The sequence below is a fragment of the Acanthopagrus latus genome, chromosome 2 (assembly GCF_904848185.1).
Source record: "Acanthopagrus latus isolate v.2019 chromosome 2, fAcaLat1.1, whole genome shotgun sequence".
Classification (NCBI taxonomy): Eukaryota; Metazoa; Chordata; class Actinopteri; order Spariformes; family Sparidae; genus Acanthopagrus; species Acanthopagrus latus.
Window position 1 is genome coordinate 22,638,702 of NC_051040.1, and position 26,050 is coordinate 22,664,751.

The following is a 26,050-nucleotide window of genomic DNA, read 5'->3' on the forward strand; positions in this document are numbered from 1 at the left end:
GCAGACCTACAAGCTTGACTTCACAAATAGTAAGGAAGCCAATCCTGCTTCAGCATTCGGCACACAGGAGAGTGATGCGAAAACCTGAACCCTCCTGTGCGCACACACTCAGTGCCCAGCAGTCAAACTTGAAATGAAAACTATTTGTGTATTCATTTATTCTGGAATTTCTAATGAGCGAGAGGACAAAAAAAAAAAAAACATGAGACAAGGGTTAGAGACTTTCTGTGTTTGCATTAATATATGTGTGGAGGGGATTGTTTAATGAATCTATTCATACGAGAGGGCACACAGAATGAGAAGAAACGACTGAGGGATACTGCATTTGTTGTGCAGTGCATCGATATCTCAGCTTCCGCTGTTGTATGCAATAATCATGTCGAAGTGATTTCACACTGTTCGGCCTGGGAGCTTATCCAAGACATTAAAAGTAGGATGCAGCATTTATGCACCAAGTCTTAAACAAAGCACTTGAGTAGCAGACATTACTATCTATAAAATGAAAGGGGAAAAAAAAGAACTAAATCCCACTGTGTTGGTCTGATGTGGCTTATCTTTGAAACCTGGTTGTTATAATCCAGACGACTGAAGTTGTCCTCTCTGAAAGGCTTTAGATAAACTAAAAGGCAAACACATCAGCTCCCTAAGTGTGCCACACTTCCTCCACCTAATTTCATCTCCGCTTCCTGTCTAAGTGAACAGGGCCCGGCCTATTTCCTCTGACGTGAGAGCGCCACCTGGTGATCTGAAGCACGTCCAGCATCCGTCTGCTACAATGGCCCCATTGTGTCGAGATGGAAACACAGCTCACCTTTTACAGGTAAAAAAAAAAAAAAAGCAGCTTCAGCTGGTTTACAGCAATCTATTACAGCTAATTCTCACTGTTTCTTTTAAAGCTCTTTAATCCCCAGGGTAAGGGAAACTGTGATATTATAGGCAGAAAGGACTAAATTCACCAAGTGTGTAATTGCCAGTGTCTAACATGCAGCCTGTTAATGATGAAGGAGCTGAGGTGATGTTCCATTTCTTTAAGGGGGTGGTGGTACAGGAAGAGATAAGAATGTAGGGCCAACAGCAGCCACAAATAAACTCACTCAAAACATACCTGGAAGAGGAAGAAAAATGGGAAGAAATGTCTTTTCTTTTGCACAATGACACACCGAAAATGTTGCTATTCAAGGAGAGACAAAGGATTTTGGCCACTGGATGTTTATTTTCAGATTACATGTGTAGATACTGATCATATTTCACACCACAAGCAGAGGAAAGGAGGGGAAAAAGTTCCTGGATGCTGTGATAATCTTGTTAATCTTGACACTCAATGCGTAATAAACTTTCTTAATGTCTGTATCTTCTACAGAAAAAACACAGAGGCACACACAGAAATTTATGTGCATTTTTATTGTGAACCTATTAAATGCACCGCTCACTACCCGTCCTCATAGCTTCCACCACAGTGCATGGAACAGCAGGTAATTAAGATAAAATAATGATTTACAGTCAGTGTCAATATGCAGCTAATTGCACGCGGTAAGTTTAAATGATTGCACTTGAGCGTGCAGTCTGTCCCTCTGCATGCTATTGTCTAATCCTGACGGCAATATGAAAGAGTCTTTTGTTTTCATAGGGAGAGGAGGGCTGGTTGCCTGGCAACACAGCATGCTGAGAAAGTTGACAAACAAAACGGACCAATCGTAATAACCGTAATAACAGGAGGAATGATGACTGCAAACTTTGTCATCAATTCAGTGGCCTATTTTTCTATTAGTGTACTTCTCATGCATCATAAAATGTGCCTTCACATTAGAGACATTTAAATCGGGGGAATATGTCATCGTGATGGGTGTGTGTGTGTGTGTGTGTGTGTGTGTGTGTGTGTGTGTGTGTGTGTGTGTGTGTGTGTGTGTGTGTGTGTGTGTGTGTGTGTGTGTGCGTGCGCAAAGACTCCGATTTCACAAGGAATTTCACAACGTGTGACAGTAATGAACATGTCACACATCAAATTGCAACTTTTGCTGCGACTTGAAAAATGAGCGCGGTGTATTGACTTATGCGATTTCCTCCAAAGCAAAAACAAAACAAAAAAAAACACAATAGCTGATGAGCCAGATACTCCCATTTATTAATGTGACACTCAGCCAGGATTGTTCCTCCCAGGCGTGTCTCAGTGTGGGCTTTGCTCTATCATCTAATGGCTTGCCACCCAAATAGAAAAGGTCATTAATAACGTTATAGTATTTGCATTTTGCTTCGCAGTCGTTTTCATATTGCCCCTCTGGATATCACTCTATTCATGACATGAGGGGTGCACTTCTGTGTGTGGATATTTCTGTTTTGCAATGTTATTAGTAACTATGACAGAGGGTGAGGAGCCCTCTTTCCCCTGCTGCTTGGCTTTACTATATAATGTCGGTCATCAGTGAGAGAAGCTGTATCAATTTTCCAGCTTTAATACTTCCAGCTGTTTCACATGAAGCTATAATGGCCATACGACAATAGCGAAGGAAATTGATGCTCACTGTCTTCAGTGCCTCGTGCCCACAAATAGACTCAAACGCATCTTGCACTCGTTTAGTGCCTGATCAGTATGAACACCTTGGCCCATCATGAAGCCAGAAACCAATTTAGATCTGTGTGGGAGGCTGAGCGCTGGATCGGCACGTGAGGCCGGACGTGACTGGGCATATTTGTTTTGTTGCTTGTTTTTAATACATTTTTAATACCCCACTTCTTTAAAATTCATGAATCTGCTTGCATGAGCTTGGTGTTGTGGGGCCCTTTGTGGAGGGCTCGTTTGCGAACTGCTGTAGCTGGCCAGCTAACGGCAAGTTCACTATCCACCACCCGGGTAAACCTGCACACTGATCATTCACGTTATTATTATTATCATTTTTTTCCCCCCCAAGACTGTACCTTGTAGCCCCGTCCTACTGTGCTGCGATTGGACAGAACTTATTGTTCTGCTATAGAGCTTTTAAGAAGTCAGGAAATGTCATGTAAGGATCGACAAAAGTCCACATAGGGAGGAGATTGTGGTGGATGCACTTCATTTTCATTTTTACCTCCATCAAGGGGGTTATGTTTTGCGTTTTGAGCCTCCCAACTCTAACTGTACTGTAAGTGATAGTGATGAGACAGCATAGGAAAATTGAGGTAAAAAAAAGCTTGCTCTTTTTTCATCATGCAGCACAAATGTATGAGTCAAAGTTGAAAGACATTCTAAGTATCCACTTTTTCCCCGCAAGAGTCGAATGAACTGATTTCCCCATGAGATGTCGCTTGATAGTCACAGTTACTTTGCCCGGCTGCTCCCTCAAAAGTGAATTTACAGCGTGCAGAAAATATATTCTTCGGCAGGTTGTTTCTGCGTAAACAGGGCAATGCAGTCTGGAGTGTAAACGGAGTAAGGTGGCAGTGAGTGTGAAAGTGTAAAAGCACGGTGCACTGAGGGCTGCAGGAGATGATGCTCGGGCTCCTCTCATGCACCTAATAGCTGCTGAGTGACTTAAAGGGAGGCGCTAATTCGAGGGATTTATCACATGATGGATGGGAGCCGATGTGTTAAGAGACCTATGAGGGCCCTAGACAGCAGTCATAAATCTTGGTTCATGCATGAAACCACAAACATATTTGCATCTCTCATCTCTCCACATGAAATTAGCTGTAAAATGTGATGGAACAGAGCAGAGCCCATTCCACGGATCACTAGAGGAGGGATGGGCATTTTCAACCCAATTTCTGCGATCTAATTTGAGGACTGGCTCGGACTCTGAAGTGGAGTGGTAATGTTGATGCATTACTCACACGGAAGTGCACTGTCACATCAGGTCGATGCTGTCTTGGTCGGCAAGTACAGAAACAAGATAAGTAAATTACAGATCTGGGGGTGCTGATGATGACAAATTATTCAATTTTTGTTTCTCATTTTAGAGCGAACCTCAGAAATGTCTGCATCTCTATTGATCTGCTGTGTATGTGTATGTACGCTGGGGAAAAAACAAAAAGTGTGCATGCCGCCATAATTGGCGAAGCGCTTGGCAAGGTATTGTTCTCTTTCAGTAAATCCGTCAGGAAATAAAGGTAGCAGCCGTATGTGGGGGAAATAATGTTTTTTGTATTCCTAGTCCCATTTGTCTTCTTGATGCGCGGTATCACTTAGCAACCATACTGAAGTGCAAGTGTTGTCCCGTATCGATGCTATGTCTTTTGTTGTTGTTGTTTTTACATGAAAGAAAAATCTCCAAAGCATCTGATCTCCTTTAACTTGTCCATAACACTTAATTATCTAATTATATCATTGATTCTTTTTGATTTAATTGACCTTTTTCTGTAAAAATTAACATAAATCATTGCAGTTTTAAACAGTATTTTTTTATATATAACATGACACCACTGATAGTTTCTCTAATGTCAATCAAATCCTAAGTGAATGCTTGTATATTAACCCATGCAGGCCTATGTGAGGGAAAAGGCAAGAAAATCAGAGAAGAAGAAGAACAAGAAGAAGAAGAAGAATGGATAATTTGGTGTAGTAACCAGTCGGCTTTGCAATGGTGGGCACTTTTACAAACACGTCTTCACCTTTATAAATTATTTGAGATTCTATTTGTGTGAAGCTGGAAAAATAATTAAAGTTTATTTGCAAAATTTAAGTTTTAATGCCTATTTACTGAAGAAGATTGGAACATTTACAATGGCACAGAAGAAATGCTAAATATTTCCGAAAATATTTCATTCATGACGCCTCTCTGTGTTTACAGATTGCCTCCGCATGATTAGTTAATTCAGATGTTCACTTTATTCATCTCACTTTCCCTCTGCAGGATGGTACCTCTGAAACTGTTTGCTAACGATAGAAAAGAAAAGAAAAGAAAAGAATCAGTTTTAGCAGTGCATGTAAAGTGCTTGTGAGATTTCAAAGACAAAGAAAGATATTATTCCTGTTGATTTCACTAAATGATAACTGACAGCAGCTTTCTGTCAGAGTCAGTGGGGTTGATGTAGCCAACAGGAACAACATAATATGCATTGTCCTCTGTCTCAATTATCTCGAACAGTCTTGGAAAGGGGTTTTGCATTATTTGTTGATCTGCAAGCCATAGATTTCAAGATCCAAATTTGAAAATTGAGTTATGCGTTTGAAAGATATGTTTTTGTGGAGCTGGAGCTCTTAGTTGTGAAGGAAAATAATCTGCAGGTCTGAAACTTGCATAACATGATTTATATTTGATTTGTTCAGTGTTTTGTTTTTTTTTTGTTTTTTTTGCGCCTCCTGCCTGAAACCACATGAACCAAACAAACCCTAAAATTGATGACTTTGACAGTGTTTATGATCAGAGCAGTCAGGTTGTTTGTGTGTGTGGAGACTAAACTGTAATTGCTTATACAATGAAGACCTCCCTATTTTACATCCAGAAGTTACATCCTCAGACGTATCACTCCCATTCTGTTTCCTCATCATCGTGTTGAAAGTGGCATACGTTTAAACACCCTTGAGCCGGGGGTTCATATTAAGATAAATGGGCAATTTCACTGCAATTTCAACTTTCAAATATTGTCACTGGCCTTTGAAGGGGGTCTGTAATTGACACAGTGGGTGCACACTGGCACTAATGCAAAGAGGAAATGATGTCATGAACCCCTTTGATTGTGGTAACGTATGTAGCTACCCCACATCTCACTATAATTACACTCCACAAATACATTTCCATCCCTCACTTTGCAGTTCTCTCATTACCTTATGCTCCAACAGCTTTCTCACTCTCCTGCCCAGATCCATCTATTATCTCCATGTAAGTGCTGAAGGTTTGTGGTGAATAGCATGCCAACAGAACACAGCATGTTCATTTGTCTCTACTAAAGAAAAACAAAAAACAAAAAAAACACGTAAAACGCTCCGGTAAGTAAACACCTGGCTGGTAAACTGTTGGATAATTAATGTTACAGCCGATTTCATTTTTCATGCTGTTGTTTTAGACCATGGATGTTAATTACTTTCTGGGCTTTCATAAGGATTCACCTCACAGTGGGAGGCTGCTTTTAAAGTTTCACAAGCACCCACTTTATCCAATGTGTGTGTGAGGACAGAGGGAGCCGTGGTGCTGTATGCTGTGCAGATACTGAAGCTCTTTGCAGATAATTTGTGATTCTGTGTTAAATGAATCAATAAATGTCTCGGCTAGTTTGTTTTCTTTACCTCAGTGTTTCCAGCAAAAATCCTATTCATTATATGTCTGACAGCGTAACATGGGCTTGCATGTGAGCAGGTCGCTATATTTGGAAAGTTTGCCCAACGAGTTTAATTAATTCAAAGTACATTTCAGAAAGTGTGCAAACATCTGAAGCTGTTTGTGTTTGAGAGGATGACTCACTCAAATTAAAACAGAAACTTATAAAAAAAAAAAAAAAGGAGAAATGAAAAGAAGAAAAAAGCCCACACTGGTTTACAGTAGAGGATGTTAACTCTTGAATAGCCGTTGCCACTGTTCTGATACAGAACCTGAATCATCACACAGCATTATAGGCATATTCAATTACAAATAATTACTTTCAGCTTTGAGGGTAAAATACTGTCCAACTCTCCAGATCTGAGCTTTATTATAAAGGAAAATTATAAAGGAAACCTATTGTGCCTTTTCCATTTTTTCTTTCCTTTTCTTCTGTGTTTTATACAGGTTCATGCGCATGTAAAAGATCTGGAAAGTGAAAAAAAGGTCCACACCAACAACAGCTGCTGAAATGCCTCGCCTGTAGCCTCACCCTTAATTCTGCAACTTTGTGACATCGCACTACGTCACCGTGCCACACATTTGCACACTGAATGCCTAGTTTGGCAAGTAAGAATTGATTTTGTACAGGTGCTCTGTAGTTGTTAGCGGGGCTGCATCAGGCCTGTGTGAACTGACCAATCGGAGGAGGCTGGGTATTCAGGAGGGGGGGGGCCTTAAAGAGACGGGAGCTAAAACAGGGCGTTTCAGTCAGAGGTTGAATACAGTGTTGCAGCACTTGACAGTAAGAGAAAACTGATCTGTTTTTTGAACACTAAAGCATTTAAACCTATTCTAGCAGTAACCCAGAATTTAATTATGAACCTGAAAATGAGTTAGGACGAACAATGAACAACTTGATGAAATTATCATGTTTAATTACCTGACTACTCCAATTTGTGCTGTTGATGTTGTCTATATTATGAAGTTATTTGTTTTATAACATTTGTAATCATGTTAATGTCACTTGTGTATTTCTTTTTACTGAACGGTTATGTGCTTTTTTAGAAAATCAACATCCCTCAACAATTTTGTTTTATCATGACTGCATGAAAAATGAATGGAGACAATTAAATTAAAGTGTTATTTTCACCTAATTAACAACAACGACTGCTTTGCCAAACCCTGCAGCAACAGTATCTGCATGCTGTCATGAGACAAGAATTAAATATATTGGGCTCCAGAACCTACAGCAGTAATCAGTGAACAGCAGAAACACCAAGAACAGCAGTATCTGCACCAGTTTCAGCTCAGTAACTGCAGGACACACAACACAGAGGCGTTGTTTTATTGTATTCAGTAAAAGGAAAATTCTCTCTTATATTCATACAAACAAAATTAGGCACATTTCTTTTACCTTAAAGCTGCACATCTTTTTTCAAAATTTTTTTTGTGAAATATGTGTGTGATATGAAAGGTGTTACTAACTCTCAGTGTCATATTACAACTTTTTCGGCCTCAACAATGTCAGCTTGTTTACAGGAACAACGTGTCCAAAACAATGACCGTTTACTACCTGCTCAGCACCAAAAGGCAAAAAAGATATCAACTATAGTGAAAAAGTAGAAATTCAAACAAGCGCTAGTGATTCAGATTTGGGAATTTGAGCTGCAATGTGCATGTGGCTCTATGTGTGCTGTTAAAGCTTACTGGGTTAAAACATTGTCTTTGTCTGTCATGGTGTTGTGGAGTTCTTCTGCCCCCAGGTGGTAACGCATAAATTCATGCCCCTTTAAAGAACATGTTGGTCCTTCCCATGTGAGCAGATTTTTTCCCCACAGAATTTGCCTGTCGATTCAAGACAGGAGCAACCAGGACTATAAAGTAACTGTATTCTAGGGGTACAATTGTTTTTGCGCAAAATGTCCTTTATTATGATCCCATGGACTGAGGAACTGAGGAATAGTAAACAAAGCAACTGTAACTTTGGAAAACACCCACTTACTTTATCTAACTAAGATTATCTATCAATTCACAAGTAACAATTGGAGCAACTAATAACTACTGGTGGAAAGTAACTCCACTAGGCGGTAAGTACTCATGTGACTGTTTATAAACCTTTACAATTGCTTAGTTTGTAAAGCATTTCATTGTTTGTTAACCAAAGTTTAATTAACTATATATTTAATTTTTAAATTATTATTATCATTATTTTCTATTTTGGAGTTGAAATATCCAGGATTGATACTTACAATAACACGGGATTCATAGGTATATAAAATGTGTACCTATATGTTTTAACTTTAATAATTTGTATGTGGTGTTTTTTTCCCCATCATGCCACATCATGCGATGATCACGTGACACTTGCAGGATTTCTACCATTTTTGACGCGCTTGCTCTTTGGTGCTTTTATTTTGAAGGCCCGCAGTCGGGCTCAGTCTACTGGGTGACGTCAGAGGCACGGTTAAAGTCCTTGCTTCCTCCTCGAAGTCGTAAAGTAATCCCGGCGAGTCGAACAGATCTGGGGTCAGCCGCGTGTCCTGTGACTGAGGAGGAGTCAGACTACCTCTCATGACTTTGTCCGTCAAGGCTCTGTAGCTGTGTGTTCATGTGGGCTGTCTTTTCGCCATGGCTGTGATTCTGTGTGTTCTTCTCATTCTTGCTGCCTCCGTTCAGAGCTCTGGTGAGTAGGCTGCACTCAACAGCAAGTGTTGTCAACAGCTTTTGCAATCATCAGATAATGCTGACACTGCCAATATCTGTAAAAACAGACAGCAAACGCCTCTACTTTCAATTTCCTCTTTACATGTTAAACGCCTCATAGATTGAATGGGACTTTCAAAATAATGGTTGCATGTTATAGAAGTAGTGGGTCAAAAACTCTGTGTGTGTGTGTCTAGATGGGACCCTGCACTTCGCCTCCTACTACAGAGACCACATGGTGTTGCAGAAGTCTCCAGAGAAAGCCGTGTTGTGGGGCTACGGGCCCGAGGGTGCTCAGGTCACCCTCCTCCTGTCAGGACCCGGCAAACAGAGGGCCTCACTGGCCAATGTGACAAAAGGTGAGCGCAAGCCAGGTGGGAGGGTTACTGCTGACATCGACAGGGTCCCTGAATGCAAGCAGGGGCCACACAGAGTGAATCCACACAGCGGCAGATATGGCAGAGAGGGACCCGTATTGTGAACGGGAGCTTTGGCTTTGTGACCACCGTTTGCACAAAGAATCAGCTTCTCAACCATTGTTTTAATAGATTACAGATAATGCATTATATTTCCTAGCTGCATGTTTCTGTGACATCACAGAACATGTCAGTGTTTGTTACTGTGTCCATTTTATTTATACAGCCCGCTGTCACAAATTTGCCTGACATCCATACACACTTGTAAAAAGTACACAAAAGTTATATTGAGTATAAGTAAAGATACTATTTTAAAATATTACTGTGGTAGATGAAACTCACCCATATGGTTAATACTTTAGTTAAATTTATTGTATCAAAAGTACTCTTCTGGCACACAATTGTACTTCTAATATCAAAAGTACAAGTATGAGTTAATTCTTTATATATGTACATGTATGTAGTGATGGAATGTACCTTAGCAAGGACGTGCACATGATTATAGAAGTGCAGGTGCTCAGAGTCAGAAAAGAGTGGTATGTGAGCGCATATTGGCATTTCATTTGTGTCAACATGAGTTTATTCACATTATCACAATACTGAGGATTGGAAGACATGCAATTCAGCTGCAATTCTTAAAAAAGCAATAGAACTCTGGTTTATTAGTAGGTTATTTACTGGAGGGCAAGTGCAAACTAGAAATACAGGCTACACATCTGATGTGACAAACTGTGAGTGAATGTCAGATTAGATTATTCTTAACTCTCATTAACAAGCAGTTATCTCAACAAGCGCAACTGGGCGCTCTTCTGAAATATGACTAATATTTAAGCATATTGAATGAGTCGAAGGCGACTTGTTAAACCCTTAAAGGAAGTTATGTTAATGATTTTAAAACTTAGAAAGGTTCAAGTTGCTCCACTATCACGTGTGCTGGTGGAGTTCTTGATGAGGCAGCAGCTTCTCTCTCTCTCTCTCTGCACACAATGTTGTGGAGTGTTATTCGCTATTCTAGATTACACGAGTTACTTTGCAGGTTACATTTTGCATCAGAGCCAAAGTAGCACAGTTTTAATTGAATGCATTTTGTTTACGGTCATAGAAAACACACTGATAATGCCTATCTGAAAAATTCTGTTTTATTGGATCCGATTATGAGTCAGGCCAATAATCAGTCGACCCGTAGTGTACAGTATATCTATCCATACATGTATGGATATACTGTATACTGTGGGTCGCATAAGTAAGGTTAACTTACTTAAAGTGTATTATATGTTTAATTTACTTTGACTTGTACTTTTGCAGTTAATACATTTAATATCAGATGCGACTCGTATGATTGGTTTACATTTTCCTCAAAGAAATATGTTAACATATTATCTTTACTTCTACTCAAGAGTGACTTCTGGGTAGTTTATATAACACTGTGTTTTTCAGTGGCTTTCTTTTTTGTTTTTTAATCCGATTGCTAATCAATTAAAATAATTTAAAAATGCTCTGCTTTGGCTCTGATGCAGCATCTGGAAAATAAAGAGTACCTAAACTTATCAAATAAATATAATGGAGTAAAAGTACAGTATCTGCCTCCACAGCGCAGTGGGTTGGATGGATGAAGTATGGCAGAAAATGAACCTTAACAGTGTTCCTAAGCACAGTACTTGAGTAAATGTACGTAGTTACATTCCATCACTGAGGTCTGTGGTATAATATGATGGTGATCATACCAAATACATTTACTAACCTACAGCACTGAATTATATTGTGTTCTACTGTGAAAACATAATGTGTTCTGAGCTATCTTATTGTGAAAATCACACACTGTTTGCAACCCCAGTCTTCAGCCCGAAGGGGAAACATGAGATTGAGTCTGTCTAAAGTCCATGTACCAAACACTGACTTTCCAGGTGTCTGGCGTGTAACTCTTGACCCTGTTGAAGCCGGCGGTCCCTACAATTTGACAGCGGCCATTCGGGGCAACAACGTCACTCTGACAGATGTGCTGTTTGGAGATGTTTGGCTGTGTGGAGGGCAGAGCAACATGTACTTTAAAACATCTCAGGTAGGCCGAGCCAGGTGAACTCCAGTCCGTCTTTCTGATGAGCTCATTTATGTTGTATGCTGCATAATAAATCATACATATTGTCTAAGTCACAATACAGTATATTTCTTTTTACCCTATGGTGCAGCCTTAACACTGTTCGTACAGAAAACTTCATCTCAGCGAATTAATACAACTCACTGTTTTATATACCCTGTATCTATATTACATACAGTATGTTGCAGTATGAGACTTTGATGGTACAATATCTCAGAAAATATCACAGTTTCAGAGTATCACAGTATACAGCATACATTAGACAATTATTAAAATTGTTTTTCTTGACTACAATGACCCGTAACAAAATAAAAACAAAAGTATTATATAGTAGTATAGTAGTATATAATGTCCTCCTGACAGATACAAACCAAATATGAACTTGAACTATTGTTTTTTCAATCACACTAATACAGTAGAGGTCAATACTGAACATAAGCAACTCTACACAGTATAATAACTGTCAATCTTCATACCACGGTATGCCTTTAAAACTGTATATCACTGCACTTTACTGGACTTCTGGTGAGGTGTTAAACTGTTTTTTGATGTTTAGTACATAAACTATGCAATGACGTGTGTGAATCTGATAAATTAAATGTACTTCATTTCGGGTTTGCTGCAACATAATTGGCCTCAGAGGACAATATCAGGGTCAAAGATGACTTACAACATCTCTGACAAAGCAAAACCGGCAAAGTTGACTTTGGCTGTGATGAATCCGTAAAAATCCACAAGTGGCTATGAAGCGTTCTTTACAAAAAGACAATTTATTTGCTGTGTATTTTCAAAAAAATGTTTATTGTTTAATGAACTCTATTTTTTTATGATTCATACATCCTCTGACAGATTTTCAATGCATTAGAGGAGCTGGCCCTCGCAGCAAAGTATCCTCATGTGAGGACTTTTATGGTGGCCTTGAACACAAGTGAAACTGAGCTGACTGATTTGATTCAAGTGGAACTTCCCTGGTCTGTGCCTACAGCCAGTGAGTCAAGGTTTTATTTACTCAGAGTTATTTAAGGACTTTAAAGTGTGCAGCTAAATGTCATGGTTTTGGGTACTGAACTTTAACTGAGATGTTATCAATGCATTTACAGGACAAGTAAATGGATTAAAGAACAATTATGCTATTTGTTTATGTGCGTACTACCGTCTATTTGCATGTTGCTGATGACTGATGAACAAGTGGGTGTATTTCCAGGAGACGTGGCAGACTTCTCAGCAGTGTGCTGGCTCTTTGGACGTTACATGTACGAGAACCTGAAGTACCCCATCGGGCTGGTGGAGTCGTGTTGGGGAGGCACCCCTGTCGAAGCCTGGTCATCGTCCAGGGCACTGCAGAAGTGTGGACTAAATCCAAGTGATGACAGGTAAAGATACGGCACAGTTCAGCTAAGCTGCAGCCTGAGCTGAGTATGTAAACTTGCACTGGCATGCACTAACTGTTAACATCTGATCAGTCCTAAAGACAATTCTGTCTTGTGGAATGCGATGATCCACCCGCTGCTCAACATGACCATCAAAGGAGCCATCTGGTACCAAGGTAAGACCGCCTGCACAGGTAGCAGATATTTGCTGTACCATGCATCCAAGTACCTTTTAGTCTCTGGAAACAAAAAAAAGAGCAACAAAAAAAACAAGTAATTTAAGTTTCCTTCTAAAATACAAACATTAAAATTCAAATATAAGGTGTTTTTCTGATCATAAACATGAATGTAATTTTTCTATTCAATTTTGATTCAGTGAAAAAAGCGCTGTAAAGAGCATCAAAAATTTGGAATTTCCAGTGCACCACACAGTGTTGCCAATGGTTTTATTTTATTACTTGGTAATGTCAGATTCAATGAGACCAAATGAATAATAATGATCATTTTTATGCTTCAATGTGAGTCTTTTGTCCTTTTTGTTCACACCAAGCACTGCTACCATAATAGCGCAAGTAAATGTGCATCAAAATCCAAGAGGTGGCTTGACTGCACTTTAACCCAGGCTTAAGGAACTGTCTGATAATCCTACATCTGACGGTCTTGCCTTGTAATTTCACTCATCCCTTTTTGATCATGACAAAGAAAAAAAGCCTTGAAGTATTTTTATTGTTATCACTTTGTTTTTTAATACCCGTTTTTTCAAAGGGGATCAAATGATCAAAAGATACACTGACCGTCATGCATCTATAATTCTCGTCTTTCCCCCAGGTGAGGCAAATACAATCTATCATCAAGATACATACAACTGCTCCTTCCCCGCTATGATTGATGACTGGAGGATGGCGTTTCACGAGGGCTCAGGGTGGCAGACAGCTCACGACTTCCCCTTTGGATTTGTCCAGGTATGTTGGTATTGGGGTTTTTTGCATAATAGAAACAAGTGCTGACAACAAGAAAGTTTATTAAAAAAAAACAAACAATCAAAAATAGTTGCAGGTCTTGTATTTTAAAAATACTACACGTAGAATTCTAAACTTTGGACTTTGGTAGCATCAGAGCAGAAAATGTGCTACTATGTGGGTAAAATCAGTTACAGAATTATCATTTGCAGTGTGGTAGAGGTGATCCATAATTTCTTTGTACTCGCAGCTGTCCACATACAAAAAAGACACCACAGACGACGGCTTTCCGAACATTCGCTGGCACCAGACAGCAGACGTCGGCTTTGTCCCGAACCCCCGCATGCAGAAAACCTTCATGGCTGTGGCTATGGATTTACCAGACGAGAACTCCCCCTATGGCTCGTAAGGATCGTGTTCATTCCTAACATTTGAACTCATTACACTTTTCTAAACAGAACCTATGATGTTATTAACAAATGTTACCCTGCTGATACCTGACTGTGTCTGTCCAGGTTACGCAATGTGTATTAAATAGCCATTCATAGCAAGACTAAACCAGAAGAAGTGTGATTTTCAAGCGATGCACAGGAGAGCTCATCATACTCTGTAGTACAATTCTTCAGGACTTTACCGAATGTCTCTCTTTTTTTATAAACATTCAGAGCTTCTAGTGAGATCATATGACGTCAAAAAAACCCAACCTAATTTGAATATAGGGATCCTTGAAATATCTTTTTTTATGAAACAAATCTCCTGAATGAATTTAACTCAACAGTTTTGTCGACATAACCATGTGGGAGGCAGGCTTATCCACTAAAGGCATAAAACAATCAGCGGGCTCCACATCTTTCCACAGTTGTTGGTGGTATGAAAGTGATGACGTGTTGCCTGAGCGCCAAGCTAATGCAGATACATGATCATCTTCTTGGGGGGACAGGGACAATTTACGTAATCAGAATGACTATACGTACAGGAGGAAACTAACTCTGCAGCATCTGTGATTCCAACGGCACCGTTATGAATGAGCTTCACTCTGTTCGTTACAGCCCCGTGTTCAGGACATTCAGGTAGAATGTGGGGTACAATTCATATTGAGACACCGTGTAAAATAAGCATTCAAGCTACTGCTGTGCAACTCCTTCATACAGGTTTGATCAAGAATTCTTAGCTGTCAGAAGTCCGTGTAAAACTAACTTTTAATTTGAGCGTTGCGGTGCAGAAAGCCAGCGCTATTTTTGACGACCGTGACAGGTTTGACCTGATTCCATTTACTTTGAGTATGTTTGTAAAGAGTTCTGCTGGAAGACTTTTTAATGGGAGCAAAGAGCTCAGATCCCACCTGTTCAAGGATTTCTCGCTCTGGCTTCCAGTCAGTCTTTGGATGAATTTTAAGATGCTTATAAACATCCATAAAACTTTTTAATGGACTTGCGCCTGATATGCTGCCAAGGCACAGTAAGTCTCTGGCATAATTCTCATCTACAGACTTCCTTAACGCATCACAAGATGAAAGACCAGCAGGGAAACAGCTCTCTGTTTTTTTTTTTCTTTATTACATCTGATTATGTGATTATTTTCATTTCTAAGTGATAAGCTCTTTTTATTTTTTACTGTATTGACTTTCAACCTCCCTGTCTGGTCTCACCATCTGGCTCATCCATGATTTTTTATTTATTTATTTTAAATGATAACTGCTTTTTATTTGTTGTTTCAGGATCCACCCAAGAGACAAGCAGGATGTAGCCTTCAGACTGACACTAGGAGCGAGGGCAGTGGCCTACAATGAGCAGGACGTGGCCTTCCTTGGACCTTTCCCCAAATCCATCCAATCCACTCTAATGTACGTCAATATCGCCTACGATCAGAGAGTCTCCGTCACACCATCTAAAGACATCTTTGAGGTAAGGCTGGTTAGTCACTGGGAGCTGTGTCCTATAGTAACCCACTGGTAGAAAACCATTGTCAAATAACAGTTAGATGAAGTGGATGTTTGGTCTGGTAATCAACAAACTCATATCTTGCTAATCAAACAACACAAAACATTTATCTTTTTTTCATCCGTCTTCTTTTTTTTCCCTTTTTAATAAGATCTGTTGCTCACGGATTAAGGCTCCATGTGGGCCTAAATCTCGCTGGATTGAAGCTCCCATCCTGCAGTGGAGTAACACCACTGTCCAAGTGTCTGCCAAGGTGTGTGAGCCTACTGATGAAGTAGCTGCCATCAGATATGCATGGAGAGACTGGCCCTGCGAGTTTAAAGCCTGTCCAATCTACAGCTCCAGCGGGATTTTACCTGCACCGCCTTTCATCATGACCCGCTACCCGACCAAAGGAAACGTTTGGATAAGTTACTGAACCAGCGACTATGAGAAGACAAATTGATAAAAGCAAGTGCCTTTTATTGAGATGAAAATATTCTGCTTGGAGGGACGCTGCCAGATTTAAGCACAAGACAATTGATGACAATGTAAAAGTGATGGTGAGATAAATGTAGCAAATGTTTTTTTTTTGTTTTTCAGAGATATAAAAATTACTTTTTCTAAAAATCTTCAAGAAAGGGAGTTTTTTTTTTTTTTTTTTAAATCAACAACTTGGCTCCTGCATTGTTTTGAGAGGGAAACTTACCATTATTTTTTTTTAAGGTCAGCAGAGATTGAATTAACTAACAACAGCTGCTGAAATGACTGTAGGTCATTCTTAAGGGCACTTGTATGTTATGAATGTTGTCTGTCATTCTGTAATTTGTATTACACTTAAGTGTGCAATACACCATATAATCTACTGTTACTTTTATAATCAAAATTGAGTGCTGGGTATATATACACATTTTGTACCCAATAAGACTATCCAATCAAAAACAGGGCAATAAAAACCCTGACATGTGGGCATATTAAACGGAACTGTCCAGCAGGCGCAGGTCCAGTTGAGAGGAATTTAGACTAAAACTTTAGAGAAACAGAAACCACTATGATTAAATGCTGTTACTGAAAAAGTATTGAACATTAAGGGCTAAAAGTAACTAATACTCAGGGTAGCAATTGAGAAGAATGGTGCATACTTTTACTTGAATATTATTTTAATACCAGTAGTTAATAATAACCCTTTACTTGTAATTGAGTAATATTTCAGTAATGTAAATGTACTTGAGTAGATTTAACAATCTTTCGTCCACTTACGATCGGTCTGCCTGTAAAACACAAAGTTTACTTGAACTTACTGGCGCTTACAAAGGCAGATAGGTTTGGATGGATTTATCCTGTAAACAATATGTGCTGTTAGAACCACTGATAATAATTGCTGGACTGTATGAATGTGGGTAATTGTGACAAATGGGTTTTTATTCAAACAAAACTGTGGATTTTGAAGTTTACAGCACAAATGAGACTTGAGTACAATTTTGCACAAACAAATGTCAAAGCAGCCACTAAGTTTATGTGGGTGTGTTACAATCAAAGCTGATGCAGATGATTTCAAAATAAAACTGATGGAAATGTGGTGAGTTTATTATTAATCCACAATAATCTACTTGTTTCAACTACTGCAGTTTTAAATACCACAGGACTATAGTGTTCCATGTGCCAACACACCAGTTGGTAAAAATTTTATACTAATTGCATTTCAAATGTAATGTCCCCCAACACAGGTATTGGGTTTATGTAAGCACAAAGCTAACCAACTAACCAACCACATCCGGTATATTAGCATGAACCATGCTAGCACATATATTCCCGGTAATACAGTCTGGGATCGCTTGAAGATGGCATAGTGAGTTATTGAGCCAGGCGGGGACAAAGGAAGACAAGCAACACTGTAAAAAGTGAAAGTTCACAGCGGTTGGGATCATGTTTGACCAAGCTGCTGCTTCAGCTGCTGTAATATGAGGTCGAGGGCTTCATGGTCGGGGAGGTCAGGTGGTGCTGATGAGAGGAGCTGGGGGACTGCGGTGTCTGTCCTGGGGAAAGACAGACGGATACACATGAGAAGACGAGTCACTAGCTGCATTTAAGTGGACCCCAATATAATATTCCACAAACAGTGGGGGGGCAGAAAAGGGGCAAATATGCTGTGTAACGTTACACCACTGTTATGCCATTTACTCATGAATTGTGCATAGATTCTGTGTGACTGCATATCCCTCACCAAAATATCATTTCAAGTTATAACTGGTCTACCTGTCAGCAGATCAGATGCTTCAGAACATGGCAAGAAGTTACATTGTGATAAAATGCTTTAGGGCATGTAAACACACATCCTCTCAGATCACTTATCATACTGCATTTAAACAGAGTCGGAGTGATTTCAGTCTGCTTGAAGAAATATTGTCCATACAGCTACTTTAAATGCTGCAGGGATCATCATGTCAGCACTAGAAAATGCAAGAGGTATCAAAAAAAAAAAAAATAATTAAAACTATGGAAGGTTTGGCAGCGTGGCTACACTTTTAACCCTTACTCTTGTAAGAGGAGTGCACCTGTAGTTTTCAGCTAACCTTGGCACTTTCACTTGTAATATGTTACTTACCGGCGGAGGCCTGGAGCTAATTCACACACACTCTAGCAGGGAAAAGTATAGCTGAGCAGCTTCACTTTCACACATTTTGACAGCAGCTATCGAGGAATAAGATGGCTTTTACTTGTTTCTCCACCACGAGAATTCCTCACCAGCTGATCAACCTAAGGCTATACTGGTTTCTATATGTTTGACGAGTCAGCTATAATGCTCCTACGTTACTTGTTACTCCCAGGTCTAATAAACAGTACCACAAAGCTAGAAACATCTCCAGTATGGAAAAGTGATAAGGTGGTCGGCACCTCGCATGGCAGCCACCACCATCAGTGTATGAATTATATGAATTTCTGTAAGTCACTTTGGACAAAAGTGTCTGCTTAATGCCCTAAATGTACATGTAAATGATATTCAGGCAACCTGTTACGTGCTCCGTCTTGATGTTCTCATCATAGCCCTGGCGTCTCTGGTAGGCATCAAAGTTGACCGAGGCATCGTCCTCTGATAGGCTGTGAGGAACCTGGCCGTCACCAGGGCGACACACCTCGAAACGTATCCACCGGTAGCTAAAGCAACAGAGTAAACCCCTGTTAATTTGATGCAATATCAACAAGGAATTTGAAAGAACTGCAAAACTGTTTTTTTTTTCTTCTTTCTGCTTCAGTTTACTGCATGTAACTGGTTAGATGGACACAAGACAGATCGGGTCATGATAAAATAAAATGGTAAAATTCTAAATTATTTCATATTGTGAATCATATTACTCATCATCTAGGAAAACCGGTTGCAAAAATTGTCACAGTCTATAATAATTACTGTAATTAAGTGACCCATCTGTAAAATTCACTCATAGTTTGATGATTTTTCCCTAAGTGACCACACTACCTAGAATAGGTTCTTGTTTAAATAATGTAAGCTTTACATTACTAGGCACAGTAAGTAATGTCCTTTTCAAAGTAGACAGTCAAAAATCTAAAATGTTGTAAAAACATGAAAAAAAACATCTTCTTCTTAATCTTAGAAGATTCTGAAAAGTCAGAAAGGATGTGAAGTGTGTGCTGTGTACTCAGTGAGAACGGTGAACTTACTTGCTGCATTTGCGTGCTCCAGGACAACTCTGGATCAGATTCTGGATGGTTGGGTGTGAGAAGCCAAAGAAATCCGCTCCTGATGGCACGATGGGCACCACAGACTTTGAACTAAGAGGAGGACACATCAAGAGTTTTCCAACAGGATCAAATACAGTTGACTTGGCTGTCTTGGACTGATAGTGGACTAATATCCAACTCTGAAGCACAAAGCATTTATGTTGTTTGTTAATTAAAACCAAACGCCCCAATTAAACACAACCACTCCAAGCCTTTGTGGTGAACTCTGGTACCTGACAGACGCGATGGCTTTCAGTAGATTGGAATGGCACGTCAGGGCAGAGGAGGCCACGATGGCATTCTGAGGATCTTCTTCAGGCACAATCTCAAACTGGGAGAACAATATGGAATAGCATGTGTCAGTAAAGTTTACTTAATACCTTTGACTGTCAGGTTTCCTGCACCTTCTACAGTGGGAATTTTGCAGCTGAATTTTGTGTCACGACAATGTTGGTAAAAATGCAAATGAACAGCTGTGAACCTGTCTCTGTTTCACCTGTACCAAGAACCCCAACAAAAATCTCTGGCCATCTTGGGCCAGTCGTTCAATACTTCTTTAAACATCCCCAATTCAGTCATATTCAAGGACCAAACACAGCATGGTTTGAGACACAGATCAATGGTTGACTAGTGTTACAGCACCTAAGTTTTATAATAAATAATTAAACCAGTGGGCTTTACAGAAGCTCTCAGACAAATCTTGAGAAGTAAGAGAGGATGTGTGAATAAGGGAACATTTCTCAGTTGTGTTGCTGTGTTACTGAGGGCAGAAAACAGCGGGAGACACACAGGCAGACAGCGGGACATGACCTGTGCTACCGTCAAAAGAACTTAAAATCTATTCCTGCACAAAATGTCCAATCCAGGCATAAGATAGCCATGTCTCTTTATAAAAAAAATTAAGGCCTTGATTACCGTCCCCTCAAAGTCATAAACTTGAAGGATTTCAAAGACCTGTGGGAATCCTGTCAATCATGGCATTACAAATGGAACCCGACTTCTTTATTTATCTTGATTTCAAATAATTGTCTTTAAATGCTATCTACATAAAGAAAAACAATGGTCAGGAGAATGACTTGGCAAACATGACTTCAACAACAAGTATGTGTGCACGTGCGTACCTGTGGACCTGTTCCCCCATCCTTGATCTGGCAGGTGTACAGGCACTGCTGGTCGGGGTTTTTCATGCTGGCAAAGACTCGCGTGCTGCAGAATCCCACTGGGTAGATGGCACACTCATCGTGGAACAACATCCTGTCTGTGATGATCTGGAGATCAGACAAAAGGTCGGATTCAGCTCTCTTTGTGTTACAGACTCGATATTTATCTATTGAACCGCCGCCTGATGGACAGTTGGATTTGTCACAGCATGACGAGAGTGCACATGCCCATCAATATGAGTCACCACAGTGATAATAAAGCTAGTGAGTGACGCCACACACTGACCTCTCCCAGACTGTAGACCGTCAAACCTCCTAGTACGATGGGGAAGACGGGACGACCAGATGAGTCCAGAGGTATGGGCTGCACCAGCTTCCGAGACCCGTCAGCCAACTTTCTCTTCTTGGACATCTTCTTTGGAACTGAACAATCACAAGAAAATAAAATAAAATAAGGGCCCAGCCGTTGTGAAATGTGAAACGAATTTCACCTTTCACCTCATCTCATATTATCTTATTCCAGCACTCACGCTCCTCTTTTCCATTCTCCCTGCCTCGCTCTTTCCTTTCCTTCTTTGGTTTTTTAAGTGGTCCGTCTTCCCCTGTTGACACCATTGACACCAAGTTGTGGCCCACGGACAGGCCCGAAGCCCCCGCAGGACCTGAGGTCAATGCCACAGGTGGCACAGGTGGATGAGAGCTCGAGCTAGGCATTGGCAGTATCTCACCCTCTGACAAAGACTGATACTGCAACAGCGACTTCAGTAAAAACCTGCAAACAAAAAGGGAATACTGATGTGAATCAGTCATTTGGTTTGTGTGCAAAAAAATGGAATGAAATTGGACGAACATTAAAGTCCATGCTGGACGCACCAGTTGTCCAATACCAATTTTAAACCATCTACTCACCTCCGCTCCTCTTTCGCTCTCAGAAACTTCTCCTCTAAGTGGGCAACTTCATCACAGAGGGCTGCATTTTCCTGTGGAAATCATCATTATCATACCGAGTAAACCTACAAAAGAACTAGTCGTAGTCGTTGAAAAGAATGAATAATTTGCTTACAAATATCATGGCCCGGGCAGTTTTGCGTAGTCTGAGGTACTTGAGTCTGTACTTTTCGTTCTGGTTTTTTCGCGGACCTCTCTTCATGTTGGTCTTACGCTCAGAGGAACTGGCAGGGGATGGAAAGGCAGGTCCCGAGGCACCTGAGCCGGAACTGGAGATGGTGTTCTGCTGCGGGGATCCGAGGAAAGACTGGGCGGTGAAGGCCTGCAGGGCCTGCTGCCTCTCCTCATCAGTCTGTGAGGGAAAAATGGCGCAGAGAAATACAGATCTATTCATCGGTACCACAAGCACCTGAGGCTAAAGCTTGTGTTGCCTCCAGGATGATGGATGAGAATATAAACGGCAAAATCACACTGATGGAGCTTACACTTAACCTGCTGTATGACAAACGGTGAAAGTTGCGGAAAACAAAATGTGCGCGGCCTCCTCAAAACGAAAGAAAATGAAAGAAAAAAATTATTTGCACACTGAATTTATCAATAGTAGGATTCCCTTTTTATCGTGTTTTTTCAAGTGAAACACACATCCATGAAAAATAATGTTGAAGCCAGGTACGCCTAAGTCAAAATGAGTCGTCTGAAATGGCTCTAAGATGGATCCAGGCTACGATTAACACAGGCATGACACTTACCAACTATGGACTATGAGCTCAGCTTTGATTGTGTAAAAGTAGTAAGATGTGTACTGATCATTGTAATTAGATATAAGGAGTGATAAATTATGTCGAAATCTAATTTTCTACATCTATATAGTGTCTTTTCTGGTTATTATAATTATGCCAGTCAATGATCTGTATCAAACTGCAGCTCCTGTGTGAACAGCACAAGAGAAAACCATTTCTCGATTCTTAGACACACTGTGATTCTCTGTTGAAAGATTATTTCTTGATGCGGGACGGTCAGTAATAGAAACTTTTACACCCAATTTACACGATGACCCCCCATAATGACTCTGCAAAACCGGGCTGTTGTCTTGTTTTTTGTAAGCTAGGCTACTTCTTGAGTTTTGGTGAGGATGGCTGAGCGTGAGCACAGATAATGGATGTAAATTAATCTGTTCATTTTACATATGGATCATTAATGTTTTAAAAGTGGTCATACCGTGAGCGGAAAAAAATTATTTGGTGCATCAATAGCTGTATCAGAATTGCACTGTAGCCCTCTAAATCAAATCATGATGTGTCAACAAAATTCCGACCCCTAGCAGAATCCATGACCAATAGTCAAATGCATTTTCAGTATCATATTAAGGTTTTGTGTGAAATTGGCATTAGTGTCCCAAATAACTCACCAGCAGTGCAAAGACTCCGTTTCTGTTCTCAATCCTCTTGAATCTCCTGCTGCCTTTTTGTGTCTGAAACATAATGTGAGACTGATGCCAATGCATTGGGCTGGAAAAGCCAAATTTGACTGCCAAAAGCCGGTGGGGGAGGGGGAGTCAATTTAAATTAATTCCACTATTATAAGATGTAGCAGCTATAAGGCCTCTGCGCCTGAGCACAAAGCAATACTTTGCTGTGTCTCTTTTTATAAAATGTGAAATAAAGCCAAAGAAGCAGGATGGACAACATGGAGAAAGAAAAGTAGTAAACAGAAATACAACAGATGAATGCATGTCCTGTAGCAACCAAACTCAACACATGTGGGAAATGGAGGTGCAGGCTGTAAAACTCAACAGCAGAGGTTGCTGTTAGACTGAGTCTTAAACATCCTCCTTACCTCCCGGTACATGACAGCCTCCAGGCTTGACTTTGCACTGCCAACGAGAGAACAGCGAGATAAGCGGAGTGTGAATGTAGATTCAGGAGCAAGTTTGCGGTCTACTTCAAAAATTGAGACAAAACTGAGCCTTCAGTGAGCGCTTAAAAACCCATCCTCACTGCTTCATGACCTGGCTTAACATGTGAGCACTTGAGCTCTAAGATGTACATTAAACTGAGAGATTTACTGTACTTCGACTGAACGAGTCCCCTGTCGATGATTCTCTGTTTTATCTCCTTTATGTGCATGGGACGTCCAGCCTCTTCCAACACGATCTGCATAAAAATAAGGACAATGACTCAACACGCTAAACCATCTTATTTTATGATAGAATGTTATCAATAACACCAGAGTTTGCGGAACAAATGGCGGGTACCTGTGCAGCATCGAGCCATGTGAGGTTTGGCTTCTCTGCGATTTCACTCTGCGGTTCACTGCAAGTAGAAATGCTTCGTATAATCCAGTGCAACACTGATTTCCTGGCACTATGGAAATCATTATCTACAAAATATCAAACTTTTAGAGTACATGTTCATCCATATTTTAGCAGGGAAACTGTACCAGGAAACTAAGAATGTTGGCTTCCAAGTGAAACAGGCAACGCATTGTTAATCATTTGATACCAAACTGATCTTTAGCCAGATAAACATGAATGATGCAGTCTAAAGTCGCAAATAACGTTGCCACTGTTGTTTAGGGGTAGCATTAAATCATAGCATTAAACACGAGTTGCATTATAATTCGATTTCCTGTAAACACAACACTACACCCACTGACAGAGGTTTTCATTTGGGCACAAACAGCTGTGATGCTCTTCTCTCTAGCCATCCCTCTGTAATCTAAGTGAGTCATGAATTACATCTTCCACAGTTTTCTATATATAAGCAGCAAATTCGACACTTTCTAAAGTGACACAGTAATAACATGTTTTAAAATGACAACCTCTCCAGAGTCTCAGCAGTCCCAGACAGACTTGCAATGCTGTCCAGGGCAGGAAACAGAGAGTAGTTCCCCTGCCCGTCAGCCTCCATCTCAGACTCAAACGTGTTGAGTGACTCCATATGAGACAGGGACCTGCACGGACACACACCGACACAACATGTATCATCCTCTGCGTACAAGAGTCTTGTATACTGAGCTGCAGTATCACCAGCAACTCTGAGGGCACGCAGGCACAGATATCTGCATACTGTGTCGCGGTGTGGTTAGCTAACACTTGCTAATTGTTCATAGCGGCTAAAACGTAATATATAGGAGATACGTTTCGACAGAAGCAAATACTCACACCTCGGTAAAAACTGCAACAAACCAGCAAGCCTCACTTGTTCAGGTCGTGCTCCCGGATTGTTTATTTCCGTGAGTCAACCGGAACCTTCGGTCGTCCTTAATCGCATTGTTTACATACGGAGAGGCTAAATGCTATAGTTCACCACCGAGCAGCAGCCACGTCTGCGTCGACCTACACTGCGGAGCTGTGTGCAGAAAACAGGGAAGAACTGTGGTTCAAAATCTGAGTTTCGACGGGAAAGATATACATGATGTATGTAAAAATAAATATACACGATCAAGCAGATTGGTACCGGAAGTGGCCGGACATTATAACTGAGCGCACCTTCAGCGGATATCCGGTTTAGTTGTTTTGGGGGTTTTTTTGTTTGTTTGTTTTTTGTTTTTTTTGTTTTTTTTTGTTTTTTTCTCTTCTCTATTGTTGAAGATTGAATCTCAATTAATTTAACGTTTTATTTCTGTTTAGTTTAGTCCTTGGTTTGGTCACATTCACTTACTTTCCCATCCATCCAACCTCTGTATAATAATGGAGATTTTGTAAATGAAAGATTAACATATTTTGTAAAAGATTAATGGACATGTAAACATCTATCAGACTGGTTTCAGGAGAGGAGAAACACTTAAGATCCAGCTTTATGTTAATGAATATGAAATAAGGCAAGCGCAGATAAACAAAGACAATTAAGTGGTCATCTTTTTTTTTGATACAGAGAAGGTGTGTGATATGATAGGAGAAAGATTATAATCTGGGGATACATAATCCCCAAATGCACTGAAGCCCCAAGAAGCAAGTGAGAAACAAAAAATCTGATGATCCATTTTCTAAATCTGATCGTAATTGTTTCTCTTCTGAGTTCTTGACTTAATAACAGGTGAAAAGAAAGTTTGTCCAGGATTATCTTTCTAAATTATTTTTCTTTTAAAGAGGTCCTATATAATAATTATGAATAATAACCATTTTGAATTAAATTGCCAAGATCAAAACATATCCCAAGTGTTTATTCTGTTGTGTATAGCTATCACTACATGTACAATATTATCCTGTTCCCTTAGTAAGTGTCCAAATGTCCCACTCCCAATGTGCAAACATCTTGTATTACAAACACAGACAGACTTCCTGTCTGAAAAAGAATAGATTTCAAACTAAATTTCAAAATTCACCACTGCTGGAAGTGCTGACCAGTTTAGTGTTGTGTCCCATGTTCTCATTTAAGTAAATGAATTGTTCCTCTTCAGATACCTGGATTCAGACGTCTTCACCGTTCCTCTGAATTCTCAGTCGTCCAGGTCAGAGGATATCTTGTGGTACTAGCACAAACTTGTATAGACTGCTTCTGCCTCAGCAGTTGTTAACATAACTTGGTTTCC

General features: G+C 40.1%; 2 protein-coding genes across 4 annotated transcripts; one reads left to right on the forward strand and one right to left on the reverse strand.

Annotated features, from left to right (window-relative positions):
* Positions 1-8,650: 8,650 nt before the first annotated feature.
* Positions 8,651-17,250, forward strand: siae (sialic acid acetylesterase). Its single transcript, XM_037079481.1, has 10 exons — positions 8,651-8,892; positions 9,110-9,271; positions 11,233-11,387; positions 12,273-12,411; positions 12,628-12,796; positions 12,887-12,969; positions 13,622-13,755; positions 14,003-14,157; positions 15,470-15,656; positions 15,844-17,250. Exons 1-10 carry the CDS (start codon positions 8,838-8,840, stop codon positions 16,108-16,110), a joined length of 1,506 nt encoding a protein of 501 aa, XP_036935376.1. The 5' UTR covers positions 8,651-8,837; the 3' UTR covers positions 16,111-17,250.
* Positions 17,067-24,959, reverse strand: tbrg1 (transforming growth factor beta regulator 1). 3 transcript variants are annotated; one of them, XM_037079478.1, is made up of 15 exons: positions 24,718-24,958; positions 24,338-24,469; positions 23,772-23,829; positions 23,588-23,670; positions 23,354-23,390; positions 22,926-22,988; positions 21,633-21,869; positions 21,479-21,549; positions 21,100-21,341; positions 20,856-20,992; positions 20,531-20,677; positions 19,643-19,740; positions 19,350-19,460; positions 18,682-18,827; positions 17,067-17,707 (listed from the first exon to the last, which is right to left on the reverse strand). In XM_037079478.1, the coding sequence occupies exons 2-15, from the start codon at positions 24,454-24,456 to the stop codon at positions 17,619-17,621; spliced, it is 1,638 nt and encodes a 545-aa protein (XP_036935373.1). In that variant the 5' UTR covers positions 24,457-24,469; positions 24,718-24,958; the 3' UTR covers positions 17,067-17,618. The 3 variants fall into 3 exon arrangements, with proteins under 3 accessions (XP_036935373.1, XP_036935364.1, XP_036935375.1); XM_037079469.1 differs by having other exon boundaries at positions 24,681-24,957; XM_037079480.1 differs by lacking the exon at positions 22,926-22,988 and having other exon boundaries at positions 24,681-24,959.
* Positions 24,960-26,050: the final 1,091 nt, after the last annotated feature.